At 59.5% G+C, this 18,275-nt stretch overlaps 8 protein-coding genes across 8 annotated transcripts; 4 read left to right on the forward strand and 4 right to left on the reverse strand.

Moving 5' to 3' along the window:
* Positions 1 to 615: 615 nt before the first annotated feature.
* On the forward strand, positions 616 to 2,640 carry BO95DRAFT_412678 (glycoside hydrolase family 2 protein; the record flags this gene model as incomplete). The annotated part of the gene is made up of 3 exons (XM_025584254.1): positions 616 to 2,006; positions 2,052 to 2,441; positions 2,511 to 2,640. 3 exons carry the CDS (start codon positions 616 to 618, stop codon positions 2,638 to 2,640), a joined length of 1,911 nt encoding a protein of 636 aa, XP_025442754.1.
* Positions 2,641 to 2,828: 188 nt separating this feature from the next.
* BO95DRAFT_495640 (MFS general substrate transporter) lies at positions 2,829 to 4,414 on the reverse strand (the record flags this gene model as incomplete). Its single annotated transcript, XM_025590835.1, has 2 exons — positions 2,829 to 4,070; positions 4,139 to 4,414. The coding sequence occupies 2 exons, from the start codon at positions 4,412 to 4,414 to the stop codon at positions 2,829 to 2,831; spliced, it is 1,518 nt and encodes a 505-aa protein (XP_025442755.1).
* A 328-nt stretch (positions 4,415 to 4,742) lies between these two features.
* On the forward strand, positions 4,743 to 5,745 carry BO95DRAFT_362102 (uncharacterized protein; the record flags this gene model as incomplete). Its single annotated transcript, XM_025582562.1, has 5 exons — positions 4,743 to 4,836; positions 4,888 to 5,219; positions 5,280 to 5,341; positions 5,395 to 5,610; positions 5,679 to 5,745. 5 exons carry the CDS (start codon positions 4,743 to 4,745, stop codon positions 5,743 to 5,745), a joined length of 771 nt encoding a protein of 256 aa, XP_025442756.1.
* An 805-nt stretch (positions 5,746 to 6,550) lies between these two features.
* Positions 6,551 to 9,268, forward strand: BO95DRAFT_388278 (threonine/serine exporter family protein). Its single transcript, XM_025583555.1, has 2 exons — positions 6,551 to 6,876; positions 6,976 to 9,268. The coding sequence occupies exon 2, from the start codon at positions 7,050 to 7,052 to the stop codon at positions 9,108 to 9,110; it is 2,061 nt and encodes a 686-aa protein (XP_025442757.1). The 5' UTR covers positions 6,551 to 6,876; positions 6,976 to 7,049; the 3' UTR covers positions 9,111 to 9,268.
* A 327-nt stretch (positions 9,269 to 9,595) lies between these two features.
* BO95DRAFT_452830 (DUF895 domain membrane protein) lies at positions 9,596 to 11,418 on the reverse strand (the record flags this gene model as incomplete). The annotated part of the gene is made up of 4 exons (XM_025588177.1): positions 9,596 to 9,760; positions 9,818 to 9,914; positions 9,993 to 11,131; positions 11,404 to 11,418. 4 exons carry the CDS (start codon positions 11,416 to 11,418, stop codon positions 9,596 to 9,598), a joined length of 1,416 nt encoding a protein of 471 aa, XP_025442758.1.
* A 773-nt stretch (positions 11,419 to 12,191) lies between these two features.
* Positions 12,192 to 13,219, reverse strand: BO95DRAFT_412688 (uncharacterized protein; the record flags this gene model as incomplete). Its single annotated transcript, XM_025584255.1, has 2 exons — positions 12,192 to 12,720; positions 12,840 to 13,219. The coding sequence occupies 2 exons, from the start codon at positions 13,217 to 13,219 to the stop codon at positions 12,192 to 12,194; spliced, it is 909 nt and encodes a 302-aa protein (XP_025442759.1).
* A 481-nt stretch (positions 13,220 to 13,700) lies between these two features.
* BO95DRAFT_388287 (putative methionine permease) lies at positions 13,701 to 15,466 on the reverse strand (the record flags this gene model as incomplete). The annotated part of the gene is made up of 4 exons (XM_025583556.1): positions 13,701 to 13,830; positions 13,895 to 14,295; positions 14,352 to 15,080; positions 15,149 to 15,466. Coding segments are annotated over 4 exons (1,578 nt in total), but the record flags the coding sequence as incomplete, so codon positions are not given.
* A 937-nt stretch (positions 15,467 to 16,403) lies between these two features.
* BO95DRAFT_495667 (zinc-binding alcohol dehydrogenase family protein) lies at positions 16,404 to 18,024 on the forward strand. The gene is made up of 4 exons (XM_025590836.1): positions 16,404 to 16,790; positions 16,845 to 16,885; positions 16,943 to 17,391; positions 17,477 to 18,024. Exons 1-4 carry the CDS (start codon positions 16,533 to 16,535, stop codon positions 18,013 to 18,015), a joined length of 1,287 nt encoding a protein of 428 aa, XP_025442761.1. The 5' UTR covers positions 16,404 to 16,532; the 3' UTR covers positions 18,016 to 18,024.
* Positions 18,025 to 18,275: the final 251 nt, after the last annotated feature.

Below are 18,275 nucleotides of genomic sequence, written 5' to 3' on the forward strand. Positions count from 1 at the left end.
TATATAGCGCCCCTCCATGGGTGCAATACGAGTCCAGACCGACGAATGACCGGCTAAATCTGCGAGACTTAATCTGAACCCCAGTCACGACGGTCGAATCACCGGGTGAACAGACCCTTACCATGGATGCGAGATGGTTTCCCCGCGGAGTGAATGCTTCGGTGTAGCCCTATCATCGTCGTCGGATTACTCTACCCCGCCTTCTGCATCGGAAGATAAGGCCATTGTGCAGCGCGGGTCCAATCTCGGCGTGCCCTAAGCTGTAGGTCACCTTATTCTAGCTGCATGTGGTGACTGCAAGTGTTGCAGACGATGCTACCTCACTATCACTTAGTATATATTGACAGTCTAAGTGAAACAGCTGAGGGTCGTCCGACCACGTCATAGCCGCGGGGTTGATTGACGATCAGTGAACGGACCGCTTGCTTGCTTTCCTCACCCCGCAGAACTAACACAACTTCCTTCACTTCCTATTCACCACTCACCTACACCAAAACAAACTCGCCCACCCACCACTATCACAACCACCACAACAGCACCACCACCACCACCACCACCATCACCACCAACAACAACAACAACACCTCTCCACATCCCAACCTAGACAGAAAAGAAATGCCCTACCCTCGCCCCGACTTCACCCGCTCAACCCCAACCTGGCACACCCTCAACGGGTGCTGGACCTTCCGCTTCGACGATGGCGACGAAGGCCTGACGCAGCACTGGGCCCAAACCGGCCTGCCCCCGTCCCCACCAACAACGACCATCACGGTGCCCTACGCCTTCCAAACACCCGCCTCGGGCGTCAACGCACAGGACACCCACGAGATCCTGTGGTACGAGCGGCTCATCCGCGACATCCGCACGCCCGCGCAGCTGGAAAGAGGCGACCGGCTCCTCCTCCGCTTCGGGGCGGTGGACTACGAGTGTTCCGTCTGGGTTGGGGGGGTTTATGTGGGTGGCCATCGCGGGGGTCATGTTCCGTTTGATCTGGATATCTCGGATGCAGTTACCACTGAGGAGAAGGAACCGAACAGAGTGACGATCCGCGTGCGCGACTCGCCGACGGACCTGACGCAGCTGCGCGGCAAGCAGTATTGGGGTGCGGTGCCGGAGGGGATCTTCTACACCCCGACGAGTGGCATTTGGTTGGATGTTTGGGTCGAGGCTGTTCCCTGTTTAAGGATTGGGGGGCCTAGTGAGGGTACCGTGCTGCGAGGGGATGATATTGACGGTGGGAGGTTGCAGGCGAGAGTCGCGGTGGTGGGGCAGAGAGCTGGACAGGGAGCGGAGGTGGAGGTGGAGACGGGGCTGGGCGGGGTGAGGGTTGGTTCTGTGCGGGCTGCGTTGGGGGATTCGGATCGGGTGAGTCTGGATGTGGATATGCGCATGAAGGATCTGGAGGTATTCGAAGGGAAGAAGGGGCCGTGGGAGGTGGAGGGGTGTTGGCGCGGTGGAGTCGCGCTGTGGGCGCCGGAGCATCCGGTCCTCTATGATGTGACCATCCGCTTATTCAATGCAGACGGGGAGGTGGTGGATGAGGTGGCAACGACGGCGGGAATGCGGCGCATTGACTGGAGAACCGGCGACGGGACGTTCCGCATCAACGGCAAGCCGAGTTTTCAGGTGCTGGTGCTGGATCAGGGCTACTGGCCTGACACGGGGTTGACGCCGCCGTCGCAGGAGGCGCTGCGGGCGGACATCGAGCTGGCGATGAAGATGGGGTTTACCGGGTGTCGGAAGCACCAGAAGGTCGAGGATCCGGTGTTTCTGTACTGGGCCGACCGGCTGGGGTTCCTGGTGTGGGGCGAGATTGCCAATGCGTACGAGTTCAGTGATGAGTACGTCGCGCGCTTCAATCGTGAGTGGACGGAGGCGGTGCAGAGGGATATCAATCACCCGTCGATCGTGGCCTGGACGCCGTTCAATGAGAGCTGGGGGTATCCTTCATTGAAGGACAATGTTCAGCAACGGAACCACATTCGTTCGGTGTACTATATGACTAAGTGAGTGGTTGCATGGTTGATCTAGAACATTGACTGACATGGCAGAACCCTCGATCCTACTCGTCCCATCAACGACAACTGCGGCTGGGAGCACGTCCTCACCGATCTCACTACCTACCACGATTATGCCGATTCTACCGAGCTAGCAGCCACCTGTGCAGACCTGCAGGGAATCCTGGGCCCTAAGGCTGATCATGATATGTTTGTGCCGGCTGTGGACGGCGATGCAGGCGCCAAGCATACACCTGGCGCTCCGGTCATTTGTTCCGAGTTTGGCGGAGTGAACATCACTCCTGCCCAGGGCACGACCGCAGGGGAGAGAGACTGGGGCTACACGACGGCGAGTGACCCCGAGGACTTCCTGGCTCGTCTGGAACGGTTGGCGATGGCGGTCGTCAAGGGGGGCCACACGTGTGGGATGGTCTATACCCAGCTGTAAGTCCATGCTAACCACCTATCCAGGCAGAGCTTCGCGTCTGCTGAACTGGGCTAATAGATAACCAGATGTGACATCGAACAAGAAGTGAACGGGCTCTTCTCGTACGACCGCAAAGAAAAGGTGCCCGCAGCGCGAGTCAAGGCCATCATGGATGCCGCGCAGCGATACTACCATGAGCACGTAGCGCCGAAATAGGCATACCTAGTCCCTTAGCTGAAAATTAGAAGACATTACTCCATCAAATGCGACCACGACAATATACACTTGTCACCCCATGACTCCCTCCCCTAAGATCTCTCCCTCCGGCATTAGGTAGTGATTCAAAAAATCACTCTATCCACTCAACGTCCCAAGCCCACCCAATACTAAACACTTTTCACTCATTACTCTCTCTCTCCCTCCATCCCCTTTATCCTCTTCCTCCACTCAAACCCCCAGTAATATACCGCCCACAGACACGGACTCGCCACCACCCACACCGCGGCCATGACAACCGCCATCCACCCGACCCCAATCGCCTCAATCACCGGCGCGGCCGCCGCCGTCGCGCCGGCGCCCAGCAAGCACCGGACCAGATTATTAGCCGCCACCGCCGTGGCGGGACTGCCCCGATTCAGATCGACCATGAGGGTACTCAGGGTCGTAAACGCCCCCGTCAGCAGATGGCTGCCGACGAACAGGGTGACCACGGGCCCCGCCAACGAGACGCGGGACTGCATCACCCAGCCGTAGGCGACGAACACGAGCGCCGCGGCGTAGGCCAGCGGGATCGTGACGACCAGCCGCGCGCGCTCGATGTCGAAGGCGCCGATCTCCTGCTGTTGGTTCTTGATGATGCTGAGGCCCTGCGCATGGGCGTGCCGTCGGAAAGTCCGGTCGAGCAAGAACCCCACCGTGTACCGCGAGGTGAGGCTGCCCAGCCCCATCGGTAGGTAGCAGAGACCGATTTGGATGGTGTTGAAGTGGTAGTGCGTTGCGAGGGTGGTGGTGAGCGTGGTCAGCACGGCGGCCATGCCGGCGTATAGCAGGGCGCCGTAGATGAGGATGAGGGCGTTTTCTTTGTCGAGGACGAGGCGGGCGGAGCGGAGGGGGTTGAGGCGTTTGGGTCTTTGTGGGGCGGTTGTGGCTGTCGTTGTGGTGGGTGTGGGTTTGGGTGCCAGGGCGCTGAAGATGGGTCGGTTCCATCGCGCCGCCGGGATCGAGCCGTTGCCGACGACTGCGCGGCAGGTTTCGGGCAGGAAAAGGGCGATGGCTGCCAGGAACACGCCGGAGAGGATGGTCAGAAACCAGAAGATCCAGCGCCAGCCGCAGAAATGGTCGATCAGTCCCCCGATTACGGGGCCCAGGGCTGGCCCCAGGGTCAGCCCCATGCTGGCGTAGCCGATGTATTTGCCCCGCTCGGCTCGCGTGGAAACGTCGGCCACGACGGCGCTGCCGAGCGCGATGGTGCCGCTGCTGCCGCACGCCTGCAGGCAGCGCAGGACCATCAGGGCGGCGTAGTTGGTTTGCAGGGCTAGGCCGATGTTCGCCCCGAGGTAGATCACGAAGCTGATGAGGTAGGCGGGGCGGCGGCCGTGGGTGTCGGAGAAGGAGCCGATGAAGGAGGGGGCGATTCCTTGGAAGATCTGATCGAGGGAATTATGTTCAGTGACCACTGCAGTGATAACGGGTGTGGTGGGCAGGGAGAGCGTACGAGGTACATCATGACGGTGAGGTTGATGCGCGTGGCGGAGACGTGCATGGCGTCGGCCAGAGATGTTAGGGCTGGGAAGTAGACTGTGCTCGACAGGGGAGAAATCAGGCCCGCGAACGAAGCGGTGATCATCAGACAGACTTTCTTTCGTTCGGAGAGGATGCTGTACGGGGCGTCGGGTGACGCATCGCTTCGATTCTTCTCCACGTCATTTTTGAGATCTTCGGTGGTGGACATCGGTGGCTTTTCCGGGCCTTCCATTGAGGGAGAACCCATGATTGCGATGAGATGGGGCCATCTCTCTACGATGGGCGACAATTTCTCTCTTTCATCTTTATACTCCCAGCTTTGGCAGATCAATGCCCGGTTCCGGCCCGTTTCCGGCCACCAAGTGGGTTTACTCTGTGCTCGCACCAATCACACCCACCATCCATCCGGTCGGAGTTAAGGCTGGCTTTCTCCAGTGCCCGGTCCAGGCTAACAATAAGAGCATAGCGTCCACAGCACGAGGAACGATTTATAGCCGCAACGATTCCTCCTGCGGGGGCTGCCTTTCTCCTACCCTACAAAGTATTGTACTACATTCCCCTCCGACCGCACAACCATGACCTGCGAAGCCTGCCGCACCATCCCCCCCGTCGTCGCCGAGGGCTACACCCCCAAAGGCACCTACGACGGTGTCGCCGGCCTCAACACCTGTCTGCACCACCCACCTTTAGCATTGTAGACACCACCACTAACAACCACAGATATCACCGGTTCTCACGATGCCGCTTACGGTCTGATCGACATCTGCGACATCTTCGGCCTCTCCAGCCAAACCCTGCAGGGCGCCGACCTCCTCGCCGCCCGGCTGGACGCCGTCGTCCTCGTCCCGGATTTCTTCCACGGGGACAAGGCCGACTCCTCCTGGCTGCCGCCCGACACCCCGGAGAAGCAGGAAGCGTTGACCAAGTTCATCTCGACCCGCGCCTCGTGCCCGGACGCGGTCCAAGTGCTGGCGGCTGCTGTACCGGTCTACCGGGAGCGGTTCCCGAGCGTGCAGGCGTGGGCTGTCACGGGGTTGTGCTGGGGTGGGAAGGTTAGTTGGACACCCTCATGCATGAGAACAAAATAGTGATAATGGTGGTAATGGATACAGGTGGCCGTTCTCGCCTCCGGACCGGACACGCCTTTCATCGCGTCGGGTCAGGTGCATCCCGGGTAAGGTTCCTTCTCCCTCCCTTTAATGCAAGCCCCCACGTTGACAAGTGCAGACGCATGGAAGCAGCGGACGCGCAGCGGCTGACAATCCCGCACATCGTGCTGGCTTCCAAGGACGAGCCCGCCGAGGTGGTGGAGGCGTATGCGAAGACGATCGCCGAGAACGGGCTGGGCGGGCACGTGGAGACCTACCGGACCATGTGGCATGGCTGGATGGGGGCCCGCGCCAACCTGGAGGGCCAGGAGAGTCTGGCCGAGTATAAGCGGGGGTATGTGTTCTATCCTTAAGCTTTTTTTTTACTCTGCTTGTTGTGAAAGAGGGCTGACTTCAGGATAGGTATAACCAGTTGGCGGATTTCTTCGAAAAGTATTTTCAAAGGAAGGTTGGTGGGGCGAGGATCTGAGTGAGGATGGGTGGATAGGGTGTCGGAAGATGCATATCAGTATTTGCTGGGGTGAAGGTGGAAACACGGGGGGAAAACTCGGTTTTAGCGATGACGATTCTCGTTCATTAGTATATACTCATACACTTTGGTAGACAAAGAGCGATCCCGGGGGAGAACCCCCGGACCCCCCTTTCTTTCAGCTTCCCAGTATCACTCAATCCTACTAGTTTTCATATGAATGATTTTATGCACGCACAGTCAATTCCAGTGAAGGACGCGCGGCTGACACATCGGCTAGCAGGGATGGTGTGTTCCACCACAATTGGCCAGATTGGCCTCAGAGCTCCACTGCACCCACCAGTCAGACAGCTAGTCACATGACCCTTCCTCGGAAAGACTTGCCTGCTCTCAGGCTCTCTCTCTCTCTCTCTCTCTCTAAGCTTTTGCCCTACTCTGCTTCCCCCCCGTCTATAATCCGTCTCGCTATTGCTTCTCGAAGAGCACATCTTCCACTTCTAGCCCCGAATCCAGTAAGATCTATAGATAGCTCACAAGCCATACCGCCATCCCGTCAGCCATCTCCCCCTTTACCGTCTGCAACCCCGTGCCAAGCGAAGCGAAGCTTTGCAGTGGGGGCGCATCCGCCGTTGTTTCACCTGGTCTTCCAATAATGGCCGGCCAAGGGGGGTTTGCATTAAACTGAATCATGGGATGATGGCTGCCAGTTGCCCCGTGGTTCCATCCCATCTTTTCCCCCCGGAACTGAACTTTTTCTCCTTTTCTTTTTTTTTCCTTTTCTTTTTTTTCCTTCTGGCAAGTGCCTGGCCTCTGCGCCGTGACCGTGATCTCTCTCGCTCTATTTTTGTCCGTCCCAAAATAATGCTCCTCGAGGGACACACCGCGGCCTCACCGTCGTGATCTGTCGATTTGCATCTTTGCTAGCCGATAGTATCCCCTCATCGCTACGAACCGCCGGTGGGTCGATCGTGTGGTGTTAGTGACTTCACTTGTCCTTCCCCGGCCGGTCTTTTTTTCTCCACGTTCCCTTCTTTTGGGTTTCTTTCTCTTTCTTTTCCTTCCATTCCCTCTTTTTCTCCTACACGGGGTAATCTTGAACCTGCTGCTTGGTTGGAAGACAACGTACAGCATGTGAGTATGCCTCATCTGCCCAACCCACCACTCAAACACACCCTATTCCTCCCTCCCCCCGAAACAATCCTCCGACTGACCGCTCTTTCTCCGACGCAGGAACCTCGCCTAACACCGCATCCTGATTATGCCGACACACCACCACGACCACCACCACCACGACCACCACCACCATGTCCAGTTCAACCGAGACCCTCGACCCGATCCACTCCAAGACGAGCTCCACGCCGGACTCCCACCCCGCCGATAACCACACCGACCATGGCGTCGACGAACGGCCGTTGACCGGCCACGACACTCCCCAAAATGGAGGCGGCTCGCACCAATGGGGGGTGCTCTTCAAAGCGATCAAAGACGGCACCTCGCATCTGGCCGAGAAGCTGGGCCGGGACCCGGACGGCGGCGACGGGCTAGACTCGGCCTGGCACCCGGAGGACTACGGATACCAGGAGGACATCGAGATGCGGGACATGCTGGCGCCCGGGGAAGGTGTCGCGGACGACTCGTACGGCAGCCAGCTGCAGTCGCTGCTGGGCGCGGACGCCGCCATGTTGGTCAACCGGTTGGGGCTGGCGCGCGAGCTGCAGGCCGGCCTGCCGCCGCGGACGGCCGAGGAGGAGGCCGCCGAGAAAGAAGCCAACCTGGCGGGCGGCGTGCTCTGGCACCTGCTGGGGCATCAGATGGGCCATGATCCGGAGAGGACGACGACGAACACGACCACCACAACCGGTGGGACGACACTGGTCGGGACGGAGACGGGGACGACGCAGTCCGAGGATGACGCGCTGGGCCCGCTGCCGAGCGAGGTGCGCAAGCGGCGCAAGAAGAAATGGTATGCGGACGCGGACAAGGACCCGCGCAGCGCCAAGGAGCGGCGCAAGGCGCGCGAGGCGCGGCTCGCGGAGAAGATCGGCTCGCTGCTCACGCGCCAGCGCTACCTGATGCAGCTGTGTCGCGTCATGATGAAGTGCGGCGCCCCGACCCACCGCCTCGAGGAGTACATGCAGATGTCCGCCTTCGCGCTGCGCGTCCACGGCCAGTTTTTGTACATCCCCGGCTGCATGATCATCTCGTTCGACGACCCGCTGACCCGCACGGCGGAGGTCAAGCTCGTGCGCATCATCCAGGGCTGCAATCTGGGCCGCCTGGGCGAGGTGCACAACTGCTACAAGAACGTGCTGCACGGGAAGCTGTCGGCCGAGGAGGCCCTGCCCGTGCTGGACGACATCCTCACGCGGCAGAGCAAGTGGCGCACCCCCTGGATGATGGTGCTGATTGCCGGGCTGATCAGTGTGGCGGTCGGGCCGTGGGCGTTCGGCGCGCGGCCCATCGACATGCCCATCATCTTCGTGCTGGGCCTGCTGATGGGGTTCATGCAGTACATCCTGGCGCCGCGGTCGGCGCTGTACTCGAACGTGATGGAGGTGTCCATCGCGATGCTGGTCTCGTTCCTGGCGCGCGCCTTCGGCAGCATCCGCCACAACGGGGAGTACCTGTTCTGCTTCCCGGCGATGACGCAGTCGGCGATCGCGCTGATCCTGCCCGGGTACTCGGTGCTGTGCAGCAGTCTGGAGCTGCAGTCGCACCAGATCACGGCCGGGTCGATCCGGCTGGTGTACACGATCATCTACTCGCTGTTCCTGGGGTACGGGGTGACGGTGGGGCTGACGATCTACGGGCTGATGGACGACCAGGCGAGCGAGCAGACCTCGTGCTCGGCGGAGAGCCAGCTGATCTACGGCAACACGTACATCCAGCATTTCGTGTTTGTGACCATCTACATCGCCTTCGCCGGCATCGTCAGCCAGGCCCGCCTGCGCCAGCTGCCGTTCATGTGCACGCTGGGCGTGTCCGGGTACGTGGCCAACTATTTTGCTACGACGTACCTGAGCAGCCAGATGGCCAGCATCATCGGCTCGTTCACGATCGGGCTGCTGGCCAATCTGTACAGTCGGGTGTGGCACGGCCACGCGGCGGCGGTGATCGTGCCGGGCATGTGGACGCTGGTTTCGTCCGGGCTGGCGTCGAGCGGGTCGATCGTGGCCGGGTTGCAGTACGCCAAGGCCGTCAAGGAGGGGACGGCCAACACCTCGTCGAACTCGATGGTCGAGTCGCTGTTGAGTCTGGGTGTGAGTATGGTGCAGACCGCGCTAGGGATCACGGTGGGGTTGTTTCTGTCTGCCTTGGTGGTGTATCCGGGGGGGAAGCGCCAGGGCGGCTTGTTCAATCTGTAGCGTGTGCATTTCGCAGTCTTCTTCTTGTCTATAGTTTTCTTGTCTATACTCTGTCTGTCTTGCATTTACGGGCCTAGTAGCATTAAGCATTGGTGTTTACAGCTGTCGCCTTACCCCCTTCTTTTCAAATTCCAACACCCTCAATCCTAAGCACTGGGGGGAATTTACCGTTCCGGGGGAGAACCCCCGGACCCCCCTTTCTTTCAGCTTCCCAGTAACGCTCATTAGTAGGCATCAAGCAGGTTAGGATACACTATAGGATTCAAGATCGAGTGTTACTGGGAATCTGAAAGAAAGGGGGGGCCGGGGGTTCTCCCCCGGGAAACGTCTATTGCAGGGATTAGGGTAGGGGTGTCTGTCTATTGATGAAATGTGCTGTATCAGCATGTGCACGTTCACTCATAACACAAAAGCATGAGGTTTTGTCTATGTCACTCTCTACCATTAACCATATAGTATACCCAGCCGTATGTGCGAATAACCCTCTACTCGTCAAACGCAGCCTCCTCCCTCTCCCTCTTCCGATCCCCCAGCGTCGTGCCAATCTGCCTGACCACCAACCACGCGGGGAACACGGAGATGGCCCACAGCCCGAAGTTGAGATACGTGCCGCCGACCGAGGCCATGACCCCGACGCTGCTCAGCCCGTACTACCGTGGTAACCAGTCAGCACAACCACTGCACAAGTAATACCGGAAGAAACTCACCGAAACCGCCTGCACGGCCGACTCGGTCCCGCGCAGGAGGGCCGACAACCGCACCACCTCGCCTTTGTTGCGGGCCAAGTTGCCCACCACGAAGTACCTGCGCACCGCGTCAGCAACCACCACCCTTACCCGTAACCCTCAACCCAGCCCAGGAAACAGAGGAAGGCCCACTCACAAGAACATATAATTGACCTGGAACATGGCCACCCAGAAGAGATAGAGCACCCAGCCCCTCGCAAACCCGGGATCCGCCCAGTCGAGCGCCGCCTGGTCCTTTTCCCGGTAAATCGAGGTAATCACAGTGGCCCACACCCACACGCCGCCCTGCAGGGTCATGACGACCGCAAAGACCCCCCTCGCCTTCCCTTTCAGACTCCCGCGGGAGTGATCAAGCACATACCCGAGCCCATTCCCCGCCAGGAGGGCCAAGCACCCGGACAGGAAACTGGCCAGCGCGCGGGCGCGCACGCTGAACCAGAGATCGAGGTAGGTGAACATGACGGCCTCGGTGTAGATGGCCTGGGCGATTAGCGGGAGGACGAGGAGCACGTTCTTCGTGCCGAGGAGGCGGACGGTATGCTTCAGCTCCGCGCGCACCCCGTCCTCCGACAGCCGCAGCTGCACGCGCACGCCGTCGCGGCGCTGGACCTTCTCCGGCGGCGTGAGCAGCATCCCCGCGATGGGGCCGCAGGCCTGCAGGGCCACGAAGACCAGGAAGACGGCGTAGCTGACGCTGCCGGCGGTGTTGCGGTCGACGTTCAGGCCGAGGTTGATGGCGCCGCCGAGGATCTGGCCCCCGACGCGGAAGGAGAGCCACAGGCCCAGAAAGAAGCCCTGGCGCGCGGGCTCCGGGTACGCGAGCGCGATGCTGCTCTCCGCGAGCCAGAAGACGCCCGCGCTGAGGCCGCAGAGCGCCGCGCCCAGGAGCAGCAGCCACGAGCTGTGGAACCGGTTGTTCGTGTACAGCCCCGCCGCGTAGGGCGCGTAGCCGATCGTCCCCAGCATGAGCGTGTATTTCACGCCGATGAGCCGCACGATGGCGCTGCCGAAGAGGCACGAGACCACCATCAGGCAGAAGGTGAGCGCGTTGGCCGCGTCGACGAGGTACGGCGATTCGCTGCCGCCGCCCCCGAGGGAGTTCATCGCGGTCCAGAGCCCCGGGGCGAGGAAGTTGCAGAGCCCGAGGATGAGCGCGTTGTAGGTGGTGCTGCGGTACCATTTGGGCTTTGCTGGGGGATGGGAGGGGGAGGGGTCGGAGGGAGAGGGGTAGGGCGGCGGGCTGGGAGGGGAGGGGGCTGTTGAGGTTGGGGGGGACTTTTCGGACATTTTGCCCGGTGTGCTGTGTGGATTCGTTAGAACAAAGGGGTTCTAGCACCGAGTATACCAGTGAAGGTATCTGGAACGAAGAGAGGTAGAGGTCGAGGTCGAGCCGTGAAAAACAAGGGATGACCCCAAATTGTTATATACTGCACCCGACACGCCTTGCATCGTGCAGATAGGACGTGATCTAGACCCTACCCCCCCAGGAATATGTCTCGGTCGAGAAAGTTGCCATGCTGCATGTTGCAGGATGGGGTGGGAATTACGTGCTCGCACGGCATTTTAGCCTGCAGATGTAATCCTTAGCCTCGATGTCATCTTTAATTTATATCGCTGGATAAGAAAATAAGCTAAGCCCCACGTGAGCGTTAGCGGGAAAAGAATGCCAACCCGCCAGGCGCTAACCCATCACGTCAACCGTCAACCGTCCTCTGTCCCTCCCATGATGAACACCCCCTCAGCCCCCTCCTTTTCAGCCTTTCAGCAACTCCAATTCTAAGTGCTGGGGGAATATACCGTCCCGGGGGAGAACCCCCGGGCCCACCTTTCTTTCAACTTCCCAGTAACACTCAATGCTAATCTAACTGTCCTCCCTGCAATACAGCAGACTAACCAGTGACCACTAGCCCTAATCACATCACCCCATAAACTGAGCAAGACCCAGTCTGCCGGTCTCCCCTGTATGTCATATCCATATCAACAGTACATCTTGTGCCGTTCAATGCTTACTACAGATAAGCTTTGCCAGGAAGCTGAAAGAAAGGGGGGTCCGGGGGTTCTCTCCCGGAACGTGTTTCTAAGACCCCAGGGTTGAGTGTTACTGGGAAGCTGAAAGAAAGGGGGGTCCGGGGGTTCTCCCCCGGAACGTGTTAGTTCTGAAAATCAGGGTTGAGTGTGACTGGGAAGACAAAATCCCATTAACAAGACACTATATAGTAAGTAGTACGTAAATAGCCAAATTACCGCTGCATCCTAGCCTCTCCGTCCCGCGAGCAGCATTCCTCCCCGCCCTTCCCGGAAACCCCAACCCAGCACTATATCAAGAATGAAAAGTCTACTCCCGATCCTCAGGCGTAAACACCAAAACCCGCACCTCGATACTTTCCCTCGCCTCCTCGTTTTCGGTCCCGGGGATCACAAACGCACTGTGCGGCACGCGGCGCGCGCGCCCGTCCGTCTTGCTATCGTAGCACTTGATGAGCGTGACCCATTCGGGCGTCTGCGCGTGCCGGTAGTACCATTTCGTGGCGGGGTTGGCGCGCACGGCGTAGGTCTCGCCCTCGCGGTCCGGGTAGATCAGCTTGATGGGGACGAGGTCGGCGTCGTCGACGGTGTGCGCCTCGGCCACGGCCAGCGGGTCGCGGCGCACCGTCTTCAGCGGCCGCCACACGTTGATGATCTGGTGGCGGCCTTTCAGGAGCTCCTCGGCGTCGTCGGGGAGGTGGTGCGAGACGCGCGAGACGGCCGCGGGGAAGGACTGGTCGATGTGCACGCGGTGCACCGGGGTGCGGAGCTGCGCCTGGGCGTTGGCCGCGGGGCGGCGGATCGTGTGGTCGAAGATGTAGGTACGGGTTGCTCCGGTCCTGTACCCAGTGGTCATTATCAGTTGGCGGCTGGGAGGCGGGCGGAGCGGGGAAATATAAATGGTGGGGGGAGGGGGAATGGAGGGGGCGAAGGGAAAGAGGATGGGAGGAAGACATACACTTCCTTCAGCAACCGATCCACCTCCGGGTAATACACCCGCTTGATCTGCTCGTCATCCAGGAAATCTTTCTCCGCACTGACGTGCGGGTGGAACTGGAAGCCGTAGCCGTCCAGCGTGTACTCGGCTTCGTGGCCGCTGACGTCGTGGATGGTCGTCGGCACGGACTCGGACGGCCGCTCGAAGGAGTCGGCTTTGCCCGCGTAGTTGGGCCGCAGGTGCGAGCCGTCTTCGACTTCTTTGATGTAGTTCAGGACGGTGTGGACGTCGTGGGGGGAGGTCCGGGGCTGGGGCGTGGATTTAGTTTGTGGGGGGAGGGTGTTAGAGGCGGGGAAGGAGGGGATGTCCCCGGTGGGGAGGTGGACTGCTGCTGCGGCCATTTTCTCTCTGTGTGATTTAAGGTGTGGTATAGATGGCTGTGAATGTGTCTGGTGGATGTGAGGAGAGCAGATCTACGCCGCTATCCACGGTTATATATCCCATCGCGATGGTTGCTGTCTGCTCACCACACACGCACGCAGCATTTGTCAGACAGAGCACGTCATACCACGCTGATAAATCCAACTTACCCTCCGGCGATAACTGGTCGTCACATCTCGCACGGATGATGCAAACAGCATAGCATTGTACTCGTTCATATCCATGTGATGTCGGAGGGCTATAGACAGGGATGTCTTGGAGGGCGCCAATTACAAAGAACGCGGGGAATGCTGATTTCTAATCCGCTGCAAGGAATGCATCCGACTGCTCCGTCGCTTGCACCGAGGACCTCTACCAGAAGTTCGAACAAACAGTACTATTGGAGATTCCGGGGCTGTGACGCTCGAAACGGTGGTCTGATTATCAATCTATCTAGAACTCGTATACGCGCACTAGTTTGGTATGGATTGCTCCGTCTTCCGCCTCGGCCTTTTCCTCCTCCAGATGATATCCGCCCCACCGGGGAAGCAGAACCGTCCATACGTACCAGTATAGCACTCCAAACACAATTCTACAATAGTTAGCAAATGCCGAGACAAACGGGGCAGGGTGCGAGGATAGGGGCAGAAACATACACGCCAGTTCCAACAATCGCATACGTCGCGTAGAAGAAGCCCACGTCGCCCTTGCCGCCCTCTGGCGGGAAGAAGGGCGATGCCAACAAGACCAAGGAGATGAACACGCGCAGCCACACGGCGGGCAGCCATGCCTGAAACGGACGCGGGAGGTCGGGTTCCTTGTAGCGAAGCAGCAGGAGCCCTAGTGTGACAGCTAGACTGAAGAACTGGCCCGGATAGCCTTCGACATCCAGGATAAAGTTGTAGACGTCGCCTTGGGGCGGCAGGGCAATCACCAGGACGGAGGGGATGTAGTGCACGATCAATCCACCTAGCGGTGCTCCGAACGGTCGCGAGGACGAAAGCACCTTTGACCAGGGCAGAAACCCCTGGCGGGCAATCTCTTGGTTGACACGGGCCTGACAGCAATGAGCATTGACCCCACCGAGAGGGGCGATAGAGGTTGGGAACATACCAGCGCAAAAGTGACTACCATGACGTTGCCAGCGGCCGAGATGGCAATGGCCAGAGGGAGCAACGTCCTCCCGATCTGATTCCCGAACAGCCGCTCAAACAGCAGTGCTGCCACGAGTTCTCCGCTGTTCTTGATCTCCTCGATCGGGACCACCAGAAAGTAAGAGACATTCGCCAGAAAGTACAGCGCCCCCGCCGTCAGGAGCGCCGCGGGACACACCGTCTTGAGAGTGCGAACGGGATCTCGCACCTCGTTCATGACGTTGTTCAAGTTACTCAGCCCAGCGTACGAGTAAATGACCTTGAATAGAGACGTGGACAGCAGATTCCAGCTCCAGTTGGAGTCCTCCCACAGCGAATCCCACGAGCTGAACACACTTCCCCGCTTATCCCCAGCCGAGGCATCCGTCTCGCTGGGCGGACGCACGAGAATCACCCAGATGCCGGTCAACGAGATGGCCCCGACCAGAAAGATCTTCAGCCATCCCAGCACGTTCTGCACCCAGATGCCCGTCCGCAGGAAGAATCCGTGCATGATCGTGACAAACGTAATCAACCCCAGCGCCAGGACCTTGTGCTGCAGCTCAGTTGGCTCGACATTGAACGCGAAGAAGGTGTACTTGGCGAAGACGATGCAGTTGCTGGCCGTGAACCCCAGCAGCACCGCCTGCACAGCGATCAAGGTCGAGGCCAGGAAGCGCGGCCGCGGGTAGGTATATTCCAGATACACCTGCGGATGTTATGTCACTACTCAGACTGTTCCCCTCTATGCGAGAAGATTTATGCCAGGCAAAATACCTTATCGCCGCCCGAGCGAGGCAGCATGCACCCATACTCCAGCGACACGGCCAGCCCACACGCGGCGAGCACGGTGCCCACCCCCCAGATCAACAACGACAGACCCACGCTCCCCGCAGATTTGACGATCGAGCCCGGGGTCGCGAAGATGCCGCTGCCGATGACGCGGGAGATGACGAGGATGTACGCGCTCGTCCAGGTGAGGGTTTTGGGACTGTTGGTGGCCGGTCGGGCGGCGGATTCGGGGTCGGGCACCTCGTCCGGGAAGACGGGTGTGCTGGAGATGCCCAGCAGAGGCTGTCGTTCGGCTTGGGTCATGATGGATCGGTGGCTGGATTTGGTGATGGGGTTCAGTATCCCCTCGCGATGGGAAGCTTAGATACCCAGTTTAAGGTGTAAGCAGCAGTTTGTTTGGCGTGGCTGCTTGGAAATCAGTATCACACGCAGGCACGTCATACTGTGCGCATGTTGTGTGTTCATCCCAGCTGATAACGACTTATCTCAAGGCGAGGAATCACACAGCCTCGAGGAGGTGCGTGGGAATGACACGTCCGAGGAGGTCATGCCGGAAGTGTCTGTAGAGGTTACCTATCACATAGTCGGACACCTTTTGGCCTGATCCGTCCGACCAGTGTGTGCTGAATATAAGATAAATCCAGCGCAGGCCGTCCCCTGGCAAACTGATCCATAACCCCCAGCTGATGTTTCAGGAAACGAACGCTTGAAAGCAGGAAGGCGACGTCGTCAGCAGCGGTCGCAGTTGCGTGCCATCCCCTCATCCGCCACGAATCACATCATCAGGGCCGGGATACATGCCATTTGCCTGCGGTGTAACCTGGTTGGTGGCTGCGCTCGCCCTCCCAAAAACTGGTCGAACTTAGGGCTTTCTGCCCTCATCCGCTTTGTCGACTGTCTCTCACGGATTCCAGTCCCGCCATGAGGAGGCAGAGTGACGAACTGGCGAGATTAGCTCCGATGACTGTAATATGGGAAGCTGCCGATTTTTGTGTCTTGTGTCTTGTGTCTTGTGTCTTGTGTCTTTGGGGTCATCATCCCTTGGATGCGACCGACGATCATGGTCGCATCCTGGACGGGATGATACCATCGCTGCGTGCTCAGCACGCCATCCCACCCCCGCCCCGCGCAATGCTGCCCTTCCCCAGGCGCGATAACTGGGTTCTTGCTGGGCGATTATCGCCAATCGATCAACCCTGGGGCCCGTGTGTTCCGGGAGATAGAGATAGACCTGCAGAGGGTGAGTTTCTCGGCCGGGTGACAAACGCATACATATCTGGATCGCGCGGGGTGTAAAGTTCCTGCAAATTCCATCACCTTGTCGTTCGTCGTACAGAATACACGCACGCAAGCACACATATCCGGCATCATGACCACGATAGCGACCTACACCGTACCTTCCTCGCTGGACGACAAGTACCCTCTCGTGTACGACAGCCCTGTGCGGGTTGAGCAGCGCTACTACCCCGAGAGCGAATCGATCGAAGCCCCAGCCCCAGCACCAACGCAGGCAGCGCCGCAAGCCACTCAGAGCGCCCTGCTCCTCCACGGCATCGGACAAGAATATACCCTCGTGACCGATCATGCCATCCCGTCCATCCTGGGTGAGGAGGAGATCCTAGTCAAGGTATGACTGTGCTTGTACGCTTCATTTAGCTCCTAGACTCTGACATACCTGCAGATCCAAGCGATCGGCCTCAACCCAATTGACTGGAAGGGCCCGTATGTCTTTCTTCCCTGCCCCTGCCCCCTCCACACAACCCACTAAAAGCGACGCAGAGCGTATAACTTCGGCATCCCCGCTCTCCCCTGGATCAACGGCCGCGACCTGGCCGGCGTGGTCGTCGCCGTGCGCGACCCCGCCCACCCGCGCATCCGCGTCGGCGACCGCGTCCTCGTCCCCTCCACCGACTACCGGGACATCCGCAAGGCCGCCTTCCAGCAGTACGCGGTCGCCACGCACTTCAACGCCGCCCGCATCCCCGACCAGACGGGCGTGCACGTCAGCGCGTCGTTGGGGGTGGCGTTCGTGGCCTCGACCCTTGCCTTGGGCGTGTCTCTGGGCCTGGATTTCTCGACGATCGCCGCGTGTCCCGGCCCCAATCTCGTGGATGCCGTGCAGTCGGTCGATGCAGCGGAGATCCCGGCCGACGTGTGGGAGGAGTGTTTCTCGGCGGTACCGGCGCAGGAGCGCTTGCGGAGGGGCGAGTGGCTGGTTATTTGGGGGGGTGAGTCTGCGTCCCTTTCCCGCGTTTCTTGGGGTGGTGGATGAACTTCTCCGGTTTTTGAGTGAAGACGACTAATTTATGATAGCATCTACAACCACGGGGATGATCACCCTGCAACTAGCGAAGCTAGCGGGCCTGAAGGTCCTCTGCGTCGCCGATGTCGCCCGCCATGGGGCGCGCCTGCACGCCCTTGGGGCGGATGTGCTGGTCGACCGACACGATCCCGCCCGCGCGGTGGAGATCATCCGCGGCGTAACGGGGGGTGGGCTGCGGTATGCGGTGGACATCGTGGGGCGGGAGACGGCGACGCTGCTGCAGGGGGTGTTGGATGCCACCGTGCGCGAGGATGGCTCGCATGCGCATCTGCTGGGGTTGACGGGATTGCCCAAGGAGCGACGGGCCGGGATCAAGTATCATACCGTGCCCATCAAGCTGTTCCATTCGTCGGTCGGGGTCGGGGAGAAGATGGTCGCGTGGTTGGAGGAATTGCTGGCGTCGAACACGCTGCTGGGGCCGGAGGTGGTGCGCCATGCCGGCGGTTTGGAGGGGGTCAACGCGGCGCTGGATACGCTGCGGCAGGGGAGTGTGTCGGGGAAGAGGATCGTGGTGGACTTGGAGGGTTGAGCGGGATCCTAAGGGAAGGTTGTAAATAGTTGCAATAGATTGGATTGTGAATAGGCATTAAAATGATACAGGTACTTGAATACACCGGCTGATTCAATACGGAGCCGGCAGGCTTGGCACTGTCTTAGGGTTAACGTGCTGTATATCTTTCATTGAACATTCTACAATTCCCCTTAGGATAAACTTCATGTCACTCGAAAGCACTACTTGACATTCAGCTGTTGCAATAATGCGTGTAAACCCCCACTGCCAAGAGATCA

The sequence above is a fragment of the Aspergillus brunneoviolaceus genome (assembly GCF_003184695.1).
Source record: "Aspergillus brunneoviolaceus CBS 621.78 unplaced genomic scaffold BO95scaffold_30, whole genome shotgun sequence".
Classification (NCBI taxonomy): Eukaryota; Fungi; Ascomycota; class Eurotiomycetes; order Eurotiales; family Aspergillaceae; genus Aspergillus; species Aspergillus brunneoviolaceus.